The sequence below is a fragment of the Dama dama genome, chromosome 21, assembly GCF_033118175.1.
Source record: "Dama dama isolate Ldn47 chromosome 21, ASM3311817v1, whole genome shotgun sequence".
In the NCBI taxonomy this organism is placed as follows: domain Eukaryota; kingdom Metazoa; phylum Chordata; class Mammalia; order Artiodactyla; family Cervidae; genus Dama; species Dama dama.
This window is the reverse complement of record NC_083701.1, coordinates 42,959,106-42,983,187: the sequence shown is the minus strand read 5'-3', so window position 1 is coordinate 42,983,187 and position 24,082 is coordinate 42,959,106. Positions and strand designations below refer to the sequence as shown.

General features: G+C 39.0%; 1 protein-coding gene across 1 annotated transcript in view; it reads right to left on the bottom strand.

Moving 5' to 3' along the window:
* Positions 1 to 23,405, bottom strand: part of ZBTB10 (zinc finger and BTB domain containing 10) — a 31,636-nt gene extending 8,231 nt beyond the window's left edge. Inside the window, exons 1-3 of the mRNA XM_061123548.1 lie at positions 22,455 to 23,405; positions 12,018 to 12,906; positions 562 to 660 (exon numbers count right to left, since the gene is read on the bottom strand). Coding sequence (XP_060979531.1) covers positions 562 to 660; positions 12,018 to 12,906; positions 22,455 to 23,405 — 1,939 coding nt within the window. The remainder of the gene's footprint in view (positions 1 to 561; positions 661 to 12,017; positions 12,907 to 22,454) is intronic.
* Between the last annotated feature and the right edge of the window lie 677 nt (positions 23,406 to 24,082).

Genomic DNA, 24,082 nt, shown 5'->3' with positions numbered 1-24,082 from the left:
GAGGTTGCAAAAAAATGTATTTTATCATTCTTCTGTATTTATTAGCATGACATTCTATAAAGAAAGCTTTCTCCCTTTTTAATGTACCTATATTATTCTTTGGAATACTCATGGATTCTTTGCCTTCTTGTGCAGGACACTTTCCACAAAGCAGTTATAAATATCACTATTTAGAATTGGTATTTTCTATAGTCATCAACAACCAAACTATTATTTTACATCAAAGTTAGTTAAAATACACTAGTCAACCATTCTGATAATTACCATTCTCACGCCATCTATACACTAACTAGAAGCCACAATCTATTAACTTAATTGCTTTTGATATTTAAGAGCTTTAACATGTCTCCTTCAAAGAAAAAGAAACACCTATTCATATATTTACCAGTCTTCTAAATTCTATAATCAACATTAGCTGCCACAGATTCAAAGTGCTTATATTAATACCTAACACTTTCCTTTAAGGAAAAGAAACTGCTGCAGGTCCTTGACAAACACATACACATTCCCAAACTTCAAATCCTCTTAAAGGTACTCCTGCTAAAATTCTACTGTACCTACCAGCATCACCTCCTTCTTGACCAGAGCTGGCTTCAGTCAATAAATTTGCACTGACATTCCTATCACAATCTGGCCCTGAGAGCAGAGCACCATCCAGATCTGAAAAGGAGATACAGAAGTATGTTATTTATAACCACACCACAGCCACCACCCAAAACACCCCTCTCTTCTTGGAAATGTTTCTTATGCAGACTAAATAGAGGCTATTTGCAAGTACTGAGTAACTACTATGTGCTTAACACTACAAGGCATAAAAGCATACATAAGACATGTTTTTCAGCCACAGGAATAACAGCACACTGGATTAGAATGAGCCTTAGAGCTAAGGTGAATTAGGTACTCTAGCTCCATCTGTATGACCACATGCCTCAATAGCCTCATATGCATCCACCTGTATCATAGATCTGATACAGAAATTTAATCAGTTAACGCAAGCCAAGTATGGTGTATGATATCCAAAAGATAGCTGCAGCTGCTAGTACTAAGTGCTAGATGTATAAAATATTACTGTTTCTGCACTGGTTCAGAATTGGAAAGATCAATTAATACTAGATTTGTAAAGGAAGATTAATTCCTACATTTGTAAAAGGAAGATGTAATTATTTCCCTTGAATCTGTTTTATCTCTTTTTTTCTACCACTGCCTTAATTCAGGAACTCATCATTACTCTCCTGGATTTCTTTCTTTTTTTTTTTTTTTTCTGGATTTCTTTCAACAGTTCTTTTCAACAGTTTCTTGGTCTCCTTGCTCCAAGATACAATACTTTCTTCATTTCCCACAACATTGCCAGAAAGATCTTCCTAAAACACAAGTTTTATGGTGCTCCTTTACTTAAAAATCTTCAATGGTTGACCAGTTTTTAGGATAATCTTCAAAATTCTTTAATTTACAATACAAGTTTCCTAATATTCAGGTTCCTATTTTGCCAACGCAGGAGATTCAGGTTTGATCCCTGGGTTGGGAAGATTCCCTGGAGAAGGAAATGGCAACCCACTCCAGTATTCTTGCCTGGAAAATCCCACAGACAGAGAAGTCTGGCAGGCTACAGTTCATGGGACAGCAAAAGAGTCGGTCACTCACGACTTAGTGACTAAACAACAATAATTTATGAATCTAGCATCATCCCACTGCTACAGTCTACTCTTGTGTTATGAATAGAAGATGAATTAGAGACACAAGACAGACAATGAAAAATCTGGCTGTAAAGGGATAGAGTGAGATACAGGTTAAGAGTTTGGGTTTTTTAAGGTGAAAATTAAAACATGTTTAAATGTTGAAGAAGTCATTAAGAAAAAGAGAGGACACTGCAAAGAGAAAGATTGCAAAGAGAAGGAATTATCAAATTTGTAAGATTCTTAGAAAGTCTGGGATCCAGAAGCATTAGACAATCAGTACACATACACAGAGAGGTTTGAGGACAGACACTTAAAAACTACATGTCTATTGGCTTTTATTTTCTCTAACATTAAAGGTAGAATGTGAAGTTACTCCCTAGAGTAAAAGGGTTGGAAGTCAGGAGAATAAACAAGTAGTTCATGTGTAAAGAAGGAACAGTAAACAGACACTCATCCTTTCCTGTTCCTTGATAGCAGGGATACTAACTAGGATTTTATTTTCCCAGTATTTATCATAATGCATGACTTTAAAAGGCTTTTTCAATAGGTGCTGTTAATTGTTGGCTTGAATAGTCTGACCTTTGCAACCTGTTATTAAGTTTTAACTTCACATATCTCGGGAGCTCCCTGGCAGACCAGTGGATAGAACTCAGCCCTTTCACTGCCATGGCCTGGGTTCAATCCCTGGTCACAGAACTAATATTCCACAAGCTGCATGGTACAGCAAAAATATAAGGGGAAGAAAAGAATAATTTTGTCAATTTTCTGGTATATAATAATACTAAAACATCCATAAACCACAAATTAATTGAAATCTAATGACTCTGCTTCCCTTTGATTAAGTTAAATGTATTTCAACAATCAATGAGAAATCCACAAACCACATGAAAGAATAGCCCCAGCTCACCGCAACTAGAGGAGGCCTGCACACAGCAAGGGAGACCCAGAATAGCCAAAAATACATACTAAAAAAACTTCAAAAAAATTTGAAAATCATTCAAACAATGTTACTCTTCCCAATATCTTTCAAAAAAAGTCACTCTAAAGTGTGTACAGGGCGTTTCTTAAAATTCTGCCAAGTAGGTTTGTAAATATAGGGTGTAAATATATATAACATTCTATAGTTAATTGTTGAAGACTTTCCTCAGCTAGTTCTTAATGGACACTTCCTGTCTCCTACCCTATCTATGAAGTATTAGGATTTAGTTTGTGATCTTTAATCCTACAGGGGCACTAATACACAATGTTCACCTCAACCTAAAACCTTACTAGATGGCTAATAAATTCTTTCTGAGGTCTTTCCAATAGTTATGTATGAATGTGAGAGTTGGACCATAAAGAAGGCTGAACACTAACAATCGATGCTTTCTTTCGGATTGTGGTACTCTCTCAAAACTCTTGGGGATCCCTTGAACAGCAAGGAGATCAAACCAGTCAATCCTAAAGAAAATCAACCCTGAATATTCATTGGAAGGACTGATGCTGAAGTTGAAGCTCCAGTCCTCTGGCCACCTGATGTGAAAAGCCAATTCACTGGAAAAGATCCTGAGGCTGCGAAAGACTGACGACAAGAGGAGAAGTGGGCAGCAGAGGATGAGATGGTTAGATAGCATCACTGACTCAAAACGGACACAAGTTTGAGCAAACTCCGGGAGATGGTGAGGGACAGGGAGGCCTGGCGTGCTGCAGTCCAATGGGTCACAAAGAGTTGGGGACAACTTAGTGACTGAACAAACTCTTTCTGTGTACAAGAACAAGTAATATCCATACTACAGATATTAAAACCCTTTTGAAAGGCATCAACTACTTGGTTCTTGACATCAAAAATAAATCTCAAAACAAGTGAGCTCCTCCAGGTTGACAATAGCTTTCATAAAAGCACACCTAACTCAGGAATCAATATATGCTATCACTGCTGTATCTTATCTCAAACCATCTGGAACCTTATTTGTAATCAGCTGAGTTGATGTGAATAAGACAGAAACCAGGCAACCAACCTTTCATTTGATGTAAGAAATCATATTCTGCTTTGCCAGGAACTCTTTGTATTCATCATTTTCTCAAAAAAGCATAGGGTTAAAAAATAAACTCCCTGGTGGCTCAGTGGTAAAGAATCCACCTGCCAATGCAAGGAACATGAGTTTGATCCCTGGTCCAGGAAGATCCCACATGTCACCGAGCAACTACGCCTGTGCACCATAACTACCGACGTGTGCTCTAAAGCCAGCGCTCTGCAACAAGCCGCCCTCATACTGGGGTGAGGAGCCCCTGCTCCCTGCAACTAGAGAGAAGCCTGCACAGCAACAAAGACCCAGCGCAGCCACACATAAACAAGTACATTAAAAAATAAAGCCTGATAAACGACATCCATGACCTTCCCATGGAAATCCTTCTCAAATGCATTTTTGCCAGTGAATAGGTGATCCTCCCCCTAAACAAAACAAACAAAAAATACACCCCTGATTTTATGCCTAAAGTCATAATGATTTTATGCACACACCCCTGATTTTATGCAATCTTCCTATATAACACATTAAATTTCACTACATATTTATGCAGTAAGAATATGCTTATCCTCAACCTTAAGAGGAAACTAAAGCTACTGCAGAGTGCTGCACTGTTCTTTAACAGTATTACACTGCCTCCTGACAACATGAGCACCAAACCTGGCACGAAAGCAGGCAATTAAAAAAGGTACAACTGCAATGCTGGAAATGAGAGAGTGCAGAAGTATACCCATCTTAAATTATACTCACTCACTTTTCCAGTGATACTAATACCATTCAGTGATACTGCTAAGGCAAAATAAATAAACCTATCTACAGGGACTAGACGTCCCCCGTGGCTCGGGGGTTAAGACTGTGTTTCCAATGCAAGGGAAGAAGGGAAACAGCTTCGATTCTGGTCAGGGAACAAAGATCCCATATGCCATGTGGCACGTCCAAAAAAATTTTTTTTGTAATTTAGAAAATAAAAAATAAAAAAACAAACTATCAACATTCTGCAGCAAACCAGCCTTCACTTTATTAATCTCTTTATTTAATACAAACATCTCTGGGTATTTCCCTGCTGGTCCAAAGACTAAGACTCCATACTCCCAGTGCAGGAGGCCTGGAGTTCAATCCTTGCTTACAATCGCACACACCAATTAAGATCCAATGTAACCCTCCCTCAAAAAAAAAAAATCTCCAGAATTTTAAGTGTACCTAGCCATAAGCTGTCATTGTCCTTTACATACATTTTTGTCTCTTTGAAGCAACTTCCACCTCTGAATTCATTTTTCATTCTTCTCTGACATCTCATTCATGGGTTTTTAAAAACCTGATTATCAACCAATGGAAAGGATGACATAGTAGAAACCTCAACCTTTACCTTCTCCTAAAATTTTAACAATCATAACTTTATTTTCTCCACAAGGAAATAGCAGTATCTACCTACTTCACAAGGTTGCTATGAAAAGTAACATCAGTAAACAAAAATAACGTACAAATTATAAAGTGGAACATAAATCATGATGTCATTAAATGAGGTTAATCTTGGGGCATGTGGTTATAGGTTTCTCTTGGACCACAGAGGGCACAAGCGTCACTTCCGAAGCATCTAGTGCTTTGCACAGCACCTGCCTGTAAGTGCTCAACAAAACTATGTTGGGAAGGAGGTCTTCCTGACCGCTTGTTTTTGGTTCTCAAAATTCCACACATGAGGCAGGTGCAGACTAATCCAGATTTTCTTAAAACACAAATATTCTTGAAAAGAATGACATACGAGAGCACATCAGAAATAGAGGTTATAGAAACAATGACAGCTCCGTCCTACAAAAACTCAATAAGATCTATTCAATTTTTGTTTTCTTGTAAATATATACTAGCAAATAAATTTCTCTGAAGACAGCTTCTGAGGACTAAGTCTAATTTTATTTCATAAACTGTTACAGATTTTTTTCCCCCTTTGTTCATTGCAGTCAAGATTTTTTTCATTTTTCAGTGATGAGTAAATTCAGTTGCAAACGTATTATATAAAGCACCCTTGACAGTTCTATGGCAGCTGAGCCTCAAACTGTAGTCTCCCTTTACCCCCAAACTCAGTGATGATTCAAGTGACAGACTAGGTTTCACTGTTTCTTCTTTGCTCCTATTCAAACAAGGTTGTTATTTCTTTCATGACCAGGCCTTAACAGGTCTCTTCAGAACTTATTCCACTTCAATCCACGAATAACACCTTCCAAATGCTTTTATGTTAAAGGCAAATAAATAAACAAGATTGCACCTCTAATTGAGAACCTCTCATTGCTCACAGTCTGTGAAATAAAATTCACAATTTATTACCATGTCAGAGAATTACAACCTGGCCCTAACCTACTGACCCCACCTCACTATCCCTACTACACTCCCCTTTCTATTCACTTACTCCCTTCAATTTCTTGCCACTTTGCACCCTCTCCTGGCAAACTCCTACACAAAGGAAGATCCAACTCTGTGAAGCTTTCTTCAACTCTTAATGAGAAATCAGGAACCTCCCCCACTGCACTCTGCCATACTTCTGATTTTAACATTTATCACATTACACTGACACGTTTCTACCTCACAGCCATCCTAATGTGAACAAGTTCTCAATCTTAACAGCAATATCATTTACCCTGTTTGCTTAGTTTCGTGTGGACTCAAAAATTTTACTACCAAATTTCCTCTTATGAAGTGGAAAGTCATTTTGGGGTCCCAGAAAAGTAGTATTTGGTTATGACACTTCTGGTCACCCCAGAATATTAAGGCTACATCAGAAATAAAAAATTCAGTCTTAAAAAATTCTCAAGAGCTGACATTAACAAGCTTTAGAAAACTTAACATCCTCAGCAGGTAGACAGCATTAAAACTGATCCACAAAAGGCTTCTTCAACATGCAGTTTCAGTCTGACCATACAAATTGTTTCCTTAATGCTGATAACTTGAAAATAATAATCACTAATGCAGCCACCCCGTGGATCAAGTATGGCAGAGTGGGATGGAAAGGAACACTAGGCAGAGGAAAATAAAAGAGAAGGAAAAAAAGATGGCAGAATATTCCTACTACCATACAGTTACTTATTATTATCCTTTAAGATTAAATATTGAAGTGTTACACATTAGTGTAACTGACAGTCCATTAGCTAACGGTGGACATTTATTTTTTAAAATGAGCACCAGCCCTTCAAACTACTGACTACCCAACTGTAACAGTTTCTAAAGAAAAGTGACTTAAATCACTCCTAACTCGTTCTTCATAATATACTCAAAAGGATGCCTAAAAGATAGGGTAGTACATCTTGGAATCCCTTAAGAAAGAACTAAATCCAGGCCCATAAACCTGCTATATGGAACGTTTGGGTTAAGATGTAGGATACATACATTTTCAGATTTTAGGAAAAGTAATAACTATGATATACCCCCAGAGGGCTCCAAGGGTGGCATCCTGTAATCAAAACATATTTCTGCAACAAAACATATGGATGTTCACATTTAAGGAAAGAAGGAAAACATACAAACTGGTTTTGCTGCCAATTGAATATCAGGTTTTGTTGCCAAAATGATTTTTTAAAAGCTTTGGTTAATTTTTACAGCCTTCAAGATTTCATAATTATAAAATTTTCTTTCCTTCTAATTATAGAGACATTCTGTATGATAAACTTAAGGCAAGTTAAGTGGCAGAACCAAGTCCAAATCTTCTTTACTAAGTCTAGGTTCCATGGTTTTTAAACATTTTAAGTAGTTCATACAGTAACTTTATATGGCATGGCCAAAATATGGAAAAGTCTCAAATCAGATGGCCAATGTTCAAAGCTGTAAAAATATTTTAAATTCAAACAAACAAAAAACCCCCGATCATTAAGAAAGCATTTCAAGGTAACTTCCCTGGTGGTCCAGCAAAGTGTCTGTCTTGCAGATAACCTGGGGACACCAGCTTGATCCCTGGTTGGGGAACTAAGATCCCAATGCTGCAGGGCTACTAACCCGTCATGTTCTGAAGCCCTCATGCCTAGTCGGGTCCCACACAACTAAGACTGACTCAGCCAAATTAAGTAAAATAAAGAAAGAAAGCATTTCAAGATTCTGGAACCTCTGAAGGGATCCCCTGTATCAAGTGTCACTCAAAATACATTAGGGGCCTAAGTACTGGTTGCTAGACAACTTTAGTAGAAGTAATAATTCACTACTTCAAATATGACTCATTAGGGTATCTTAAAGACATAGTTTGAGCATTCTTCTCTCAAAATTGTTTTCTATACATTTGAATTATATGCTTTTCAATCAAAACCCAATTACACAAATTGAAGACGTTAAAGCTTAAACCTGATTTCAACTCTACTTGTAAGGATCAATAAAAATTCACAAATGCCACAAAACAAAAAAAAAAGTACAGATGAGAGAAAGGAGCTTTTAGATTGTTTACAAACTCTAAATTATATCCTTTGATCAAATAAAACCACTGTGCATCTGAGTATTTGTACATTATTATGAAAAATTCAATCTATATGAAATTTTACCAGCTTTTATTAAAGACAAAAATCAATTTTATAACCTACTGCTGTATTTACTAGAAAATGCTTTTCAGAAAACTGTCTTGATGTCAATTATATAAAACCTGACTGGAGGAATTCCTTTCAGAATTCAGTACCAGAAAAGTTTGTCATCCTGTAGAACCACTGTTTCCTCATTCTGAAGGGCTGCTTATTATCTTAGAGCCAATAAAAAGCTTAATTAGGCTAACCATATTAATTACTCTTGACTAGCTCATTTTATTATTGCTAAAAATTTTATTTGTATTTGTTTCTTGTCAGAAATTTCAAAATCTTATTGAATGCATATACATACAAATGTATTACACGAAGACAATGGCTGCAACTTTCTAGTGTGACTGGCATAAACAATACAAAAATACAGATTCAGAAAGCCCACGTTCCATGAGTCCAGAGTAGATAAAAAATTGGATTAACACCTGACTTGTTCCTACACTATAGATGAAAACACTGTGTAAAACAATTAAGGCACTGGTTACTTTTTGCCACTATACAATTTAATTTCTAATCTTAGGTTTACATGTACAAATCAAAAATGATTTGAAGGGAATCCCAGCAGAGTCAGCTAATAGGTATACTAGCCTAAGATTTTTAAAGAAATACCATTATGAATATAACCTCTGATAAACCCTATCTCAGTATCTTACATTTCTTTATGAAGCACCCAAATACCACCTTCAACAGTATATGGCAAGAAGACATTATTTATAGCCTACAAATAGTAGGCTTAAGAATCTGGGAAATCACAGTTCCTATAAGAGACCCACAAATCCAAACATGTCAAGCACTGCTTGTAGACTAAATGCATAATTCACCATGACTTTTCAGATGATTAGGTAAAGAATTCTAAATTAAACATTTAAAAGCATTACTTCACTGAAAGTTTTCACTATCTTTTCAATAAATAAAAATGAAAGTTTAACCAGTAATGTGGACCTCTAGAAGTTTTAAATGAGCCTCAATTTTTTAAAAGACTGGGTCACTAGTTTATAAATTGCCAAGGTTTTAATGTTGGGCAGTCCTAAAGATGGAACCTGCCTCTATTTTCAGTAACTGAAAGACCTTGGTAAATACAGACCCACTATGTTCTTTCTTTCTTGCTCAGAATCTGCCTGGAGAGTTCTAGTCAATTCTGTGCACCAACAAACTGCCTATGACTATTAAGAAAGTGGTAAAAAGGGTTTGGAATTCACAAGGCGGGAGGGAGGTACAGCACTTAGCCTAAAAGAAGGGGACATCAGGGGAAATTTTTAAATGTTAATACCTGTAAGGTTATCAGGTATCAGAGATTACAGGTTAGGCTCAGATTATACTACTAAAAATGGCAAAATTAGGAAGTTAAAGAGAAGCAAATTCTAGCTTAATATAAGGTAACTTCCCTATAATCATACTCATCCTACATGAAAACAAATGGTCAAGCTGAGGCTATTAGACCACCTATCAAGAATCTGGTACAAAGTACACTGCACTGGAAAACTGATTTCAAAAAAATCTTAATTTTTAAGGGGGACTAAGATGACCACGACAGCTATGTTTTTATATTTTGTCATTTTTCAAAATAACCCTATAAAAGTAGCATAGTCTAAGAAGGAGGAAACTGGGGGCCAGTGTTTAGCTTAATTTGTTTATGGTAACATAGTTAAATAGCAGAACTCATTTACAAAACCTGATTCAATTTGGGCTCTTTCTTCTATCAGTGACTCACAGCACCATCACCTGTAGAGCTGACAAAAATTTCAACTACCAGGCCATATCCCAGACCAATAAACCAAAATCCCTGGCAGGGACAGTCAGGCATCATGATGGCTAAAGTTCCCAAGCAATGCCAACATGCAGCCATGATTAAGACCCACTGCTCTACACCAAGGGCTGGCAATAAAGCTTTACCTGAACACACTCCCGTTCATTTGTTTACATACTTTCTAGAACTGCTTTCACACTACACTGACAGTTAAGTAACTGACTTCACAACCAACAAATCCCAAAATATTTACTGCTTGGCGCTTTACAGTAAAAATCTTCTAGCTCTGTATCATATCATGTTCTAGCTCTTATAGGATTTTCTGCCACTGAATGAAGTTGGATTCAGAGGCACCAAAAAGTTGTTAAAGTTTTAACAGCAGGAATGTAGCACATCACTGATATGATCAAATTTCAGTTAAGCAAGGTTCAGATATTAAGGTGGCATCAATGACATAATAGAATTATCTTTTATAAGCTATCAAAGATAAAAGCATATTAGACTATCAAAAATTATGATAGACCTAGTGCATTGATAAAACCTCAGCTAGGAGTTGCTTGCTAAGATGATAATCACCAGTAATGTTATTTTTTAAAGTATTCACTGTGGTTCTAATTAATACTGCTTTTCTTCTCTTTGAATCACTCCAATTATGTGTGGCATTAGTTTTAAGAATGAGGTTAGCTTAGTTAGTTTTGTCAATCAACTACCATGCAAAAAAAATCTTACTCCTTGTATTCCATGTACCTATATATATTTTTAAAAAATGCACTATGGGTCTCCCACCATACTGTTAACTGAGTAATTCATGCAGTAGAAAAAAAAATGCAGTTCTGAGAACTGACTCAATATCTTCTACATTAAAAATTAAGCCAAAACAAAGTGCTGCTCAGTCTATCATTAATACTTTTAAGAAACCACCTCTGGGATTTTATTGCTAAAGACTCGACAAGTTGGAGGGGAAAGCTCAGCAAACAGTATTCATTATACATGTATACTGATTTCCACATGATTTCTACCAATGAAAACTAAACCCAAAGCTAAACAGCCAGGGAAACCATTTCACAGGATTATGGCATTCTGCCCTTTGGGAACTAAAAACAATGATTCTTTTAAACGGAAAGCACTCCATCCCCAGGTGATCACCATCACATAAATCAGACACTGAACAGTTACAGATCTCTGAGGCAACACAAGCACTAAATGATATATGACAGTGGTGGACATGGTCAAATCTGGGGTCCACAAAGGAAAACCTCAAACCCACTGGACTACTTCAAATAAAAGTAAGTTACACACAGACAATTAAGTTAAAGTTTCAAATCTATTTTCACTCTTCAACAATGGTCCGCCTCACTTCATTTAAAAAAAAAAAAACAAAACTACAAGATGTGATATGTAAAGGTTCTTATAGTCAAGAGAAAGGTCTCAGAGGCCTCTCTTACTTAACTAATGCAAATGAGAATGAAAATGAGGAAACAGTGAGACAAACTTAAAATATTCCAGTTTCTGTAAGATTTATGGGAAGAACAGAACAGTGAGTGGTTCTAAACAAAGTAGAATCCCATTAACTTTTGGAAAATTCTGTAAGACAAATATTTAACTACAAAAAATTGAGAGTAAAGAATGCTAACTAAATCTCAAAAACGTTCTGAAATGACAAACGAATCACATATTACAACCAAAGATTTTATCTTTTCCAGCACTGGGTACAAAAAGTGAGCAGAGGCTACAGACCAGGAAAATCAAAGAACTACACATAGAGTCCACATGCCATAAAATATGGGCAAATTCCTGATTTGTTAACACAACCTTTGAGAAACCCACAACATACATGTGTAGAGAAAAAACTAAGATATACCAAATCTTACATTTGATACAAGATTATATAAGATATGTGATTGTCCGAGTCATTTTTTCCCTTCTATTACAAAGACTCAAATTTACTATTTCTTATGTACATGACTTTAATAATACACACAAGATTATATCCAAACAAAATGAGAATAAAAACTGACACACCTCTGTATATATTCAATATAGTATTTACCTGGTTCTTCCTTGATGAATGACAAATCTTCCTCTGGATAGGCAACAGGTGGCTGCATCACCGAGCAATCTTCTAAATTTGTTTCATTATTAGGTGGTATGTTATAAACAAATCTCTTTGTAGCTTGGGTTTTTCTCCTTGTTTTGCCAGTCTCTTGAATCCCCTGGGAGCCCATATTATTCCAAATGAACACTTTTGTTTGGCCTTGAGACTCATTTTCTGTCAATTCAGGTGAACCATCCTGGACCCAACTACTGTCATTCGTTTGGTAGTTTTCTATTTGGCCCTCGTCGACATTACAACCATCATTTTCAATTTTTACGTTACTTGCCAAATTGGTAAGATTTCGTGTTGCCCAAAAACTGGCAATTTTTTGATCCCGTGATGAAGACAGGCCATCTCTGTTAACTGGTTTTCTATTATTATAGTCCACAACTACAGACTCTGGAGCTTCTGATTTAATGCTTATATTTAAGGCATCTTTAATGAAATTTCGGCAAGTTTGAACAACTTCACTCATTTGAAGATAGCTGGCCACTGTCATTACTTCAATGGCATTTTGGCTTGTGAGCACCAGGTTACCAGAATATAAGAAGTCCAAGATGACTGAAAAACCTTGAACTGCAGCAATATCTAAATGGGTAGTATTGTTTTGGTTAGGGCTTTCTTTGTTTGAAAAGCAATATAATGTCTTAAAGAAACGGCTGCCTGCAACCAGGATGTTCTTATGAGCTTTAAAGATTTTTCCGCTCACCACGATGCTGACATCACAAAGAATACCTTTCTTCCTCTGTTCATTTAGTTGTCGAAGAAGTTGATAGCAATAAGAGTTCTCATTTGGCCTGCTATTAAAGTCACAGTATCCCTCCTCTGATGGTATTTCTGACTCCTGCAATAGATGGAAAACATTAACATTAAATTTTATTTACTTTTTAAAGCCTCCATATCAAAGACAACAAATCATTGTCAATGTAACTTTTTAAAAGCACTATCAAATACACTAATCTGTTAGTAATCATTACATATTTTGAGACCGAGGTGTTCACAATCTAAGTATTAAGAGAAAGGGTGTAAACAGCTTGCTGCAATCCACTATCATACAAAAAAAATAGAAACATCCTGAGGACTAGAATTTCATTTAAAGAATACTGTGTATCACATATCATGCTATCTTTCCAAATATAGCTGAAGACATGGATTGAGAATTATTCAAAATTAAAACAGGGAATTCCCTGGTGGACTCCACCGCCATTGCCTGAGTTCAATCCCTGGTCAGGGAACTGAGATCAAACAAGTCAAGTGATCAAATTAATCTGCCTTATCTCTGTAACTGCTAATAACACAGTAGTTTTTCTGGTTGAACTTAAAATACTTCAATTAAAATATGCTGAGTATCTCATTCTATTTAACATTATTAAAAAAGTGAATTTTAAAAGTCTTGGCAAATACTGAGTCAGACAATTTAGGTCAACAAAGTTAATCATATCTAACTATGCAGTCCATGGGGTCTCAAAGAGTCGGACATGACTGAGTGACTGAACTGAAAGAAAGTAAGGTAAGACCCTAATTTAAAAAAATGTGCTTCAAACTACAGGAATACCCAGTTATATAAATCCCCAATGAATTTTCAAAATGACTTATCTCTTTAGGATCATAAATACTACCCATCAGGTAAAATTCCTGAACTCAAAATACTTAATGTTTATAATCTTCCCTCTTATCAATCTTTTAATTATTCATTACAGCTCAGTTTAGCATCACTACATTACCGTAATTTCCTGTATTGACAGCAAGAATAAAGGAATGTGATCTAGATTTTGGAATGCTGCCTACACTAGTTATTAACTGTGTGTCCCTTCTTAAACTAATAAAGCAGTAAGTACTAGGAGTGTTTCTAAATAAGAACTTCAGGCCCTACTCACAGTCACTAGGTGGGTGGTGGTGGTTTGGTCGCTAAGTTGTGTCTGACTCTTGTAACCCCATTGATTGTAGGCCGCCAAGCTTCTCTGTCCATGGGATTCTCCAGGCAAGGATACTGGAGTGGGTTGCCATTTCCTTCTCCAGGCACTAGGTGGATAAGCTCCCTAAGTTAGGCAGGTGTCTATTATTAAGTGTTAAAGATTCATTATTTTCTTTGGCACAAAATATTAAATACAAGTTGATACTATAAAATAATAAGACACATATATACAGGTCTATGGAGTAGACAGAGTCTGAGAAAAACAGAGAAAACATACATACTCGATTGTTGGATGCTGGGAGGACTGATATGCTTGGAGAGGAATAGACAATGGGGGCAGGGAGAAGGGTGTAGGGAACAAAGTTGTTAGGACTGCAAAAAGATTCTCATAAAATATTGCAAATGGTGGTAAGATTCCAAGCAATCCCACATCTCCATTCAACCCCACCACGTGTGCTGTTCTGTGCTCAGGTTCTTCAGCTGTGTCAACTCTCTCCACGTCCGACTCTTTTCTACCTTATGGACTGGGTAGCCCACCTGGCTCCCTTGTCCGTGGGATTCTCCAGGCAAGAATACTGGAGTGGGTTGCCATGCCTTCCTCCAGGGGATCTTCCTGACCCACGGATTGCACCTGGGTCTCCTGCACTACAGGCAGATTATTTACCACTAGCATAACCTGGGAAGCAACCTCATCATGGGTATAGCTTAATCACACAAACATTAGGTTCCATTCTGAATTCTGAATACAGTGGGTCAGGCATATAATAATCCTGAAACTAAACCAGATCACATGATCCATCTAAGAATTTTCGTGCTGTTTCCAGGTATGAGAAGTCAACCGAAACAGAATAAAAATGCCAGAATTTCAGGACACATCAGTATTTCACAGCAATAATGAAACATTACAGATAATCCTGCAAATCTGGAGTATATGGTCACTACAGAATGAAGCACAGGAAGCAGAGAATTCCCTTTGCACTTCCAACTGACCCTTGGCAGCATCCCTATTGCCTCCCAGGGGAGTGCATCATTAATTACATTTATACTCTAACCCCACCCCCACATTCTTGCTCTATCATACCAAAATGGCCCATATTCTAAATCAGTTATTTTCTCCTATTAAAGACACCCAATCGTAAGCAAAAATTGCTAACAGCCACAGATGAAAAAGTAATCAAGTAATTCATGATTAAATTTTTGCTTCTAGGGGCTGGAAGAAAGTAAGTGAGGTAAAAAGATATTTTAACTTTTATACCTTGTATATAAAACCAGTATGCTGTGAAGTTTCCAACTACTTAGTAAAGGGATGGGAAATGTTTAGGACTCTATATAAAGAACTAAATGAATACTAAAAATGTCCAAAGTTGTTACTGCTATAATTTTCTATAGACTTATCATACTGTTTATGAGGCTATCTAAATAAGACTTTTTATTATTAATTTGCTTATGCTCTCTACTGACTACAGAAAATTTCCAAACTACATTGCTCTATGATGCAGGCTTAAAAGTAAGCTTTGCTGTGCATGTCATACCTGCCCAGCAAAGCTCATTTGGTTCAAAGTTCTAACAGATACTGTAGTAACAGTAAGAGCAAAATATTTGGCAACACATTGTAAAGTGTCTGTGGAAGCAGTGAATTAGCCTTTACAAGTCAAGAAGTGCTTTAAGTTTATTCATTAAGCAGTTCAAAACACTTTAAGAAGGAAGTGGCTATGTCACAGCAATCATTTTAGGCCATGTGTTCTGAAATTTCTGGGCCAGTCCCAATTTCTGTAATTCTCTGCCATTATCACACCAAATGTCCTAATTTTTAAAAATAGCTTAAAGAGAAAAGCCTATCCACCAAAATATTTGTCCATTCCACTTTTGACACAAGGTATACAAGCCAAACACACTATTCAACAACTAGTTTTCTTCATTACTACTGAAACAGAATAGTAATGTTACATGCTACAAACAGCCCCAGCAATTTCTCCTTCAGTACTGATCAAAGCACTGTGCCATGTTTCTGTAGCACATGTTACATATGCTCTCCACAAGGAGGAGTCTACCAGTCAACGGTACATGTACTCTACAAGGGGAGTACTATTTGAGGATATGGGTAAAATAAAGCAAGATAAGCACTAAAATAAACTGCCAATATTACTTGCTAAACCAAATAAATTCCTAGTAACTAAAGACAAAAATAACAGTAGGTCCCTAAGAACTCAAGTCATCTCTGTCTCTCCAGTTCCCTCTTTAACATTCTATGTCCATTCTTAGTATATTGATAAACATGAGATACCACTGATAAAAATACACTGATAAAAAGGTTTAAGTATTTCCAGAACTGATTTTTTTAAAGACTAGTTGGAAAAATTTCTATTCCCTTTCCCAAAAAGGAAAACACAACTTAGCCAAACATTAGTCTAAACTAGATAAACAAGGAGAGACTAAGGAAACAGACATTCAGATTAAAAAAAAAAAAAAAAAAAAGACAATGTGTTACACCAGAGATTCTATAAATATGAAAAGTCTCCTGTTATTTTTATCTGTGGAGATGCCCATAGGTAAAATCATTTTTAGAGACCTTAATTAACTCTTCCAAAATTAAGAAAATATGGAAGTATACATTTGGTTAAAATCCTGTTTATTATCTTCAAATTTATTTCCAGAGAGGCCAAAAGTAAATATTTTATCAGAGAAAAAGCTGCTAAAAGCTTGAAAAATCTTGACTTTACTCACTTATTAAATAAGCATTAAATGAATGTCTGTATCAGACAGGTTCTATAGTGGGAACCCAAAATGATTTTGTTCTCAGCCTGAAGTTATTACTACTGAGCAGGATTCTTAAGATACTGAAGAGTACAACAAGAACTTTAAGAGAGCAAAGAAGTGGTGCACCTAATCCAGTTTTTGGAGGGGTTTGGGTGAGATCTTTTTTTGAAACAAAGATCTGAGCAGAGCCTTGAAGGATGCAAGAGTGGAATGAGAGGATGAGATTCTAAGCAAATCAGACAGCATGAGAAAAAACCAAGGATGTCTACAGCATCCTCACAATTCTAGATTTATGAAGAACTTCAAGGTGATCCAAAAAAAGCCCAAGAAATGCAAATATGCTCCTAATGTTTTTGGAGCTAAGTGTCTATAACTTGCACCAGATTATCTAGAGATCTGAATCCTGCACAAGATTAAAGACCAAGGGTATAGGTGCCTACAGAGCTTTAGAATGATCTGACTGAATTAACTGATAAAGAGATGACTGTGGTAGCAAAGTGGAGGATAATTACTAGGGAATGACACTGGAAATACTGTGACCAGGGCAAGCCCCTGTTAGGTGTGCAGCAGACCTACAACAAACAAGGACCTTAACTGGGTAAGACAGGTAACAGTCATGGGGGGAGGGGAAGTGAGGCAGAGCCCAGAAAATTTCTCAAGTAAAATCCAAACTTGAGTGATTAATCAGATTTCAAGGCAGAGGTGTGGAGGGAGATCATAGGGTGTTCACAGCATTCCAGCTGGGAGAACTGGATAACACCTGCTACTGTAGAGAACCTAAGATCACACTACCCAGTCTCCCCATTCTTCTGAGAGGGACAGGGGGAAAGAGAAATTCAGCTGCAGTTAGCTATCTGTAGTCAATTCACAAACGATTAGAAAATGTTACTGGCTTATCAAGTACTTAGTATTTACTTCCCTACCTAGAATTCCAGTCCCCTTTTGATAAATGGCTAAGTAGGAAAAAAAGATATTTCAAACATAAAGTATAAAATAAAAGCATTAAAAACATAAAAATCTTTTGTTGCAGCAACCCACTGGAATGGTATACTAAAAGAATAAAAAAATCAATGTCCATTTACAAACCCAAATTCTAAAACTCAAACTCCATTTCTAGTATGAGGACAAACAAGGCCATAGCGAGCATGATGCAAAATAAATGCCTGCCAGTAGTACTGACAAATTATGTAAGTCAGTAGACAAAGAAAGGAATATCTCCTTTGAAATCAATATCTCTTCTCTTGAGTGATGACATTTTCTCTTGCAATTTAACTATTAATACTATCCCCAGAAATTATAGATCTATAGGTCTGGGATTGTAGATGTCTTCAGGTGATTACAACTTTCAGCCAATCTTATGTGCCAAAAATATGCTTTATTACCAGCTCTCCTCAAAAACCACATACATACCAACAGGTGCTTCTACACATCAACTTACACATATTTCATTGTGGTTCTCCTCTCCTTAAAACTGCTAAATGGTTTGCCCAACAGAAAAAATACAATCATTTCAACATGAAAGGATCATCCATAACCTGCAGTCTACCCACTCAAACTTAATTTTTCATCCTGCTGAATTAAATCATCTACTTATCAGACACATCAAGACATCAATTTCCATTATGCTCAAGCTGTTTCCAACTGCAATGCCTAGAATGCCCTCCCCTCTTCAACACTTACTCATTTAACACAAGTTAGGAGCCAATTCTACAAGCTTCTCCCAACCTTCACAAATAGAATGATGACTTCCTTTAGCGTCTTAACTGTAACTTGAATATATTTCTAACATGGTAGCTATCATTTTACTGCAATGTCTTTCTCTCCTTACTAGAATACAAGTTTCTTGAGGTCAGAAAAATGTCTTATTTACATAGGTTTATCTTCAGTGCCTTGGAATCTACCTAATAGGTATATTTTAAGAGAGATAAAGAAGTCCCTAGACACATTATAAAGCATAGTCAAAACTACAAGAGAAAAGGAATCAGTTTTTACAAACACAATGAATGACTGCTAGAACCTATATAAATATTATACAAATCGGTTATTCAATGGACCGTAGGCTCCGTGGTTGTCTGTAATACCTATTTCTCCTTCCCAGTGAAAGGTTTTCAGTCTTTCTTTCAAAATCCATAAAAAACAATTTAATTTTTGCCAAATGCAATGAAGGCTGGGAGCGCTGCCTCACCTTTGCTTTTGCTGCTCACCAACATATTCCAATTAGTAATTTTAATCAGATCACTGATCTGAATTAAGTATTTACTTTCTGGAAAGGTTAACTAAGTTTATAACAATAACACACTTGAACACATGTTTTAGGCTTACTAAACTGGAAAGAGTTGACAGAATGTGTGATTTAAGCAATGAAAATTTCCCAACTGGGTAGAAAGTGATCTGACCCAAGATACAATGGTAATCCGTGTTGTTAAAGCAATTTTAAAGTCCTCTGGGCCAGATGGTCAAATCTTATATAAGCTAATCACCGAAGCAGATATATATAGTCAGTTGTTACTCAAAATAGAAATTATATGTTGTCCCTTACATCCTTATAAATTACAAGGATTTTTCAGAAATAGAACGCTACAGAACAGATTCTGAGAGCATCTGTAGACTCTTGCATGAGCAATCCTTAACAATCAACATCAAAATAACTGAATATCAAAGGTTTTAAGAATGGGCCACTGGGAATTCCCTGGCAGTCCAGTGGTTACTTCCACTGCAGGGGACACAGGTTCCATCACTAGTCAGGGATCCCAACCACAAGTAGTAAGGCAGCCCTCTCACCCCAAAAATTGCCAGTCTCTTGGCCACCACCATGATTTTTCCCTTACAGAAATCGCAAGAAAAAGTAAAATAACCCTTATTCACATACTAAGATTTGGCTAAACTCCTCACAAAAAAACAGACTCCTTAAAATTAAAGAAAAAAAGTGGGGAGGGGGAATAAAGGGAGTGAACTAAGTCCCAACTTCAAACTTAATTCTTGCCTGAGGAACTACAAAACTATTTCAGTAATTTTAAGGCAGGAGAAAGCTCATGCAAGATATTCTTCATGAAGATGAGAAAAACTCCAAGTGCGATGAGAATGTTCAAAGAACCTGAATGGCCAAAGTCTCTAAAAGCATGGAAAAAACTGGTTTGTTCTCTAGAATCAAGAGTGATTCCATGAGATTAAGTGGCTTGCAAACTGAGAAAATTGGTAACACTGAGACACGAGGTACCAGCTACCCCCACCGCAGAGTTATAGTTATTTCCAAAGACAGTAAGTAATGGTGATAATAAATAATGGTTATCATTTACTTAGTGACTAGGTGCTGGCATATACACTTTGCATACATGACTGGAAATTAACTCATTTGCTTGTCAAGAAAGAGGATTAGGACTCAGGTCCCCCTACTTTTAAGCTCAAGAATGGTCTTACAGACTGTGTTATACTGCCTCCTGCAGGTAATCAAAAGCTGCAGGGCAATGTAAAAAAAATGATTAACTGTGCATAGGAAGAAATAAGTCAGTTCTTGAACCTGTCACTCATGTATTAACAAGACAAAAAGATCCGATAGGTGGTACCTGGGGTCAATTACAAGGTAATACCCCAAACTAATCTTAGAATGAAAATAGAAATGATTAGAATCAGTTCAGAGTGGAACTGATGGAAACTGATGGAATCATCCAAAATCCAATCAAGGGAACCAATAAATAGCCTTAGACAAACAGGAATGACTTACTAAATTGTATTATTCTCAGTCTAATGAAATAATGTCCTAAGAGAAAGAAGTTGGTCTGCAGATTATATTGTAAAAAGGGAGTTTCAAGAGGGCAAAGGGTAAGGGAGGGATAATTCAGGGATTAAGTTTAGAAAAGGTTTTACCTAGGGATGAATTCCCTAATCCAGATATATGCCTAGGGGAGAGGAATACACCATGCTAAGTCTATCATAAGGTTATCCAACTAATTCCCCCTTCCTCTGATTCCAGGTTCACTAAGCAGCTAATTGTAATAATCTGTACTCCCATTCAGATCTGCCTACATAGACTACAAAGAAGAGGAGTAACTGGTCCACCGAATTAAGAAAACTCAGTTTGATTGTCGTTTTAGATTTTTCTAAATAACCAACTCATCACTTAGAAAAGCATACTTTCATTTTCACAAGCCCTCCACCTCATCACACTACTTAACTTCAGGAATATATACTGCGTTGAAGCCTCTAGACTTCTCTTCTGTAAAATGGGAGCAGAATAATTACTTGCCAAAATAAGGGACATCTGTGTTTGGCATACAGAAGACAAGTCTGGCACTCCAATGCCCAAGCTCACAAAGCTAGTAATTGCAGAAAGCTGAGATGTGAACCTAGATTTAACCCAAAATCTTTTTTTCCTTCCTCCATTGCAACATTCCTTATAAAGGCTAGTGTCATTTATAACCAAGAACTGTAAGACTTGGGACAATTTACTTAACCTTTCCGGGCCTTACATCTTTAAATGACCTTCCTTGTAGGGCTTAGGCAACTAAAAGTTGTGCAAAAACTGTTACCATTACCCACCTGAGAAAAACAACCCTATGCTTTAACGTTAAAGTCTCAACTTCTGAGAAATTTCTGGGCTACAGGGTTATTAGATACTGCCTAATTAATTCCACTAAAAGTGTTCTAAACAGCAAGATCACTCCAACACACAAAGGGACTAGTATCTCAAAGGTGACTTTCTGAAATCAACGCCTGGCTACCGATACAAAAGAATGAATTCCAACCACAACCACAGGTTGTCTTAAGAGGACTGATTAACATCTGCTTGGCTTGAAAAGAGATTATCAAAATGATAAGACTATTATCTTTAGTCCAGAAATACTAAGACAAGATCTAAGAACTGAAGTACCGTTTACCTGTTTTATAACTAAGAACTTATGATTTTGGTAAATACATTCTCTACCAGTTCGAATCAACTAGTTGGTAGAAATAACTTTACATTCAGCATTTCAAATATCCTAAGTTTAAAGTAAACCACATTTATATGAAAACTCTTTGAAAAAGGGGATTACAGAAAATCTCAGCACAGAAATCTGGAGAGAAGGAAGCAAGTAAAAACTACCACAATTTACCAAAAGCATACCTTTGGAAAGAGAAGTTCAACAAAAAGTTTAAGGAGATGAATTTAGTATAATCATTCACGAAGTCTTATCCAAAGAGTTTCCTCTACATTTACATACTACTCTCATATTTCACGTTATTCTGACATGATAAAAAGAATTTTCTCGGTTGGATGTTCTCCTAAAAGGGGTAGCGTCAAAGGTTAAGGAAAGAGTTTAATTCTTCAAAGTTACCAGATTTGACTTCCAACACCACGTTAAAAGACTACCAACATTAAAGCAGCTTTTCTAAAATCACAGCTAATAACATTCTAACCACAAAGCCAATCTTACAGGGTTAAAACCTTCAATCTCGCTTATTAAACTTTCCTTCTGATTCAGTCTGACGGGCAAAAAAATCTGAGTCATGAAAAAAATTAAATCAAATTCAGCGCTACGATTAGAAAATTGTCATTCCTTCCCCTCCCCCCAACTCCCCCGGTTAACTTTTGAAAACTTATTCCCAGGCTTTTGAACCCCCCACGCCTAAGCTCCCTACACCTCTCTCCCAACAGAAAAGATGTCTTCACCCAGCAGAGTGAGTTTTAACTGATAAACCTTTCCCCCAAAGATCTGAAAAAGCAGGAGCAACATATATCGTACCTGGGCGTTGGCTTCGTGGAGTTTGTGCTCGGTAGAGACGTGGTGCCTCAGAAGGAGGGTTTTCTTGTAGTTGCGGGTCCCTCGCGAAAGCTCGTCGTGCCCCACTGGGGGCAGATCCCCGCTTCCTCCGTCCTCGGGGGGCTTTTGGCACCAGCCGCAAGACATAAGGCCAGTATCCTTGGAATAGCGCAGCCAGGGAAAATCTTTGAGCCAGGAGGTCTGGAAGGAGCAGTGGAGCTTCTGCATTAGGGACTTGGGCCGCGCGAGCGGGAAGTGCTGGACAGTCTCTCCTTCTCCAGCTCCCACACCGCTGCCCTCCGCTTCGTCCCCGCCATCGCCGCCCGACCGCCTGCTGCTGCCGCAGCTGCCTCCTTCCGCCCCGCTGCCGTCGCCCAGGCTCGCCCCCTCCTCTTCGTCTTCAGTGCTGTCGCTCAGGGACGCGCCGTCCGGCATCAACTCCTTCCCCTCCAGCGCGTCCAGCTCCAGCTCCACGGCCGCCGGCCCTCGCCCATTGAAATGCCTCAGGGGCCACGCCGAGGTCTCGGGGCGGCCGCGGCTACTGCCATTGTTGCCGAGCCCCCCGCCGCCGCCGCCGCCTCGAAAGGCCAGAGTCCGACGGTTCCTTTCCGCTAGCAGGGGGCCCCCGGCGCCACCGCCGCCCAGCGAGGTGGGGCCGCCCGCGTCTTGGGGGAGCAGCAACTCCTTGGTTTCCTCGGCGGAGGCCTCCAGGTCTTGGGTCTCCAGGCCCTCCAATTCCACTTCCTCGTCGGCCCCCCGCCCATTGAGCGGCTGCGGCGCTGGCGGCGGGGGCTGTCTTGGCTGGGGCTGCTGGGGCCAAGCCGAGGCCTCCCCGCCAACGTTATTGTTCGCGGAGCCGCCGCCGCCGCTGGCGGTGACCAACCCGCCTCCTCGGAACGCCAGCGTCCTGCGGTTCATTTCACTGAACGACATGGCGCGCGCCGCCGCCGCCGCCCGGTGCCCCGGCTCGCGCCCGGCCTCGGGCCGCGTCCCGCGCGCTCCCCGCCGCTCCCCCTCCGCTTTGCTCCCGCCCCCACCGCGGGCGTTCCGGTCTCGCGGGGCTCGGCCTCACCCTCCCGCCCGGACGCCCGGCTCGCGCTCTCTCCCCGGGGCTGCCTCACGCGTCCGCCGCCGCCGCCGCCGCCGCCCGCCGGGCCGCCGCCTCCGGCCGCCTCCTCGTCCTCCACCCCCGCCCCGCGGCGCTCCGGGCAGCGTCCCGCGCGGAGAACGGGGGGGGCGGGCGGCGGAGAGGTGAGCAGCGAGCCGGCGCGCGTGGGGCCTTCGAAGTTGAGAGGCGGAGTGAGGGGAGACCCTCCGCTGCCCCCTCTTTAAAGCCGCGCGCACACACCGACCCTCCAAACAAGATATCCTTCCTCCGGCGCGCCGAGGAGTCCCGACGCGGCTGCCGGCTTCCGAAGCGCTGAGGGCGAGAGGCACGTTAAACTGCCGGGCTCCGCCACATAACGAACCGACAATAAAGCCGGCGGAGCGTTTCCGTCCGACCAGGCCCTGGCGGAGGTCGAATGGCAAATGAACAACGGACCGTGCGCCCACAATGCACCGGGGTAGCAGTAACCGCTGGAGGGGGAAAGGGTGGGGGCCGGGCGGGG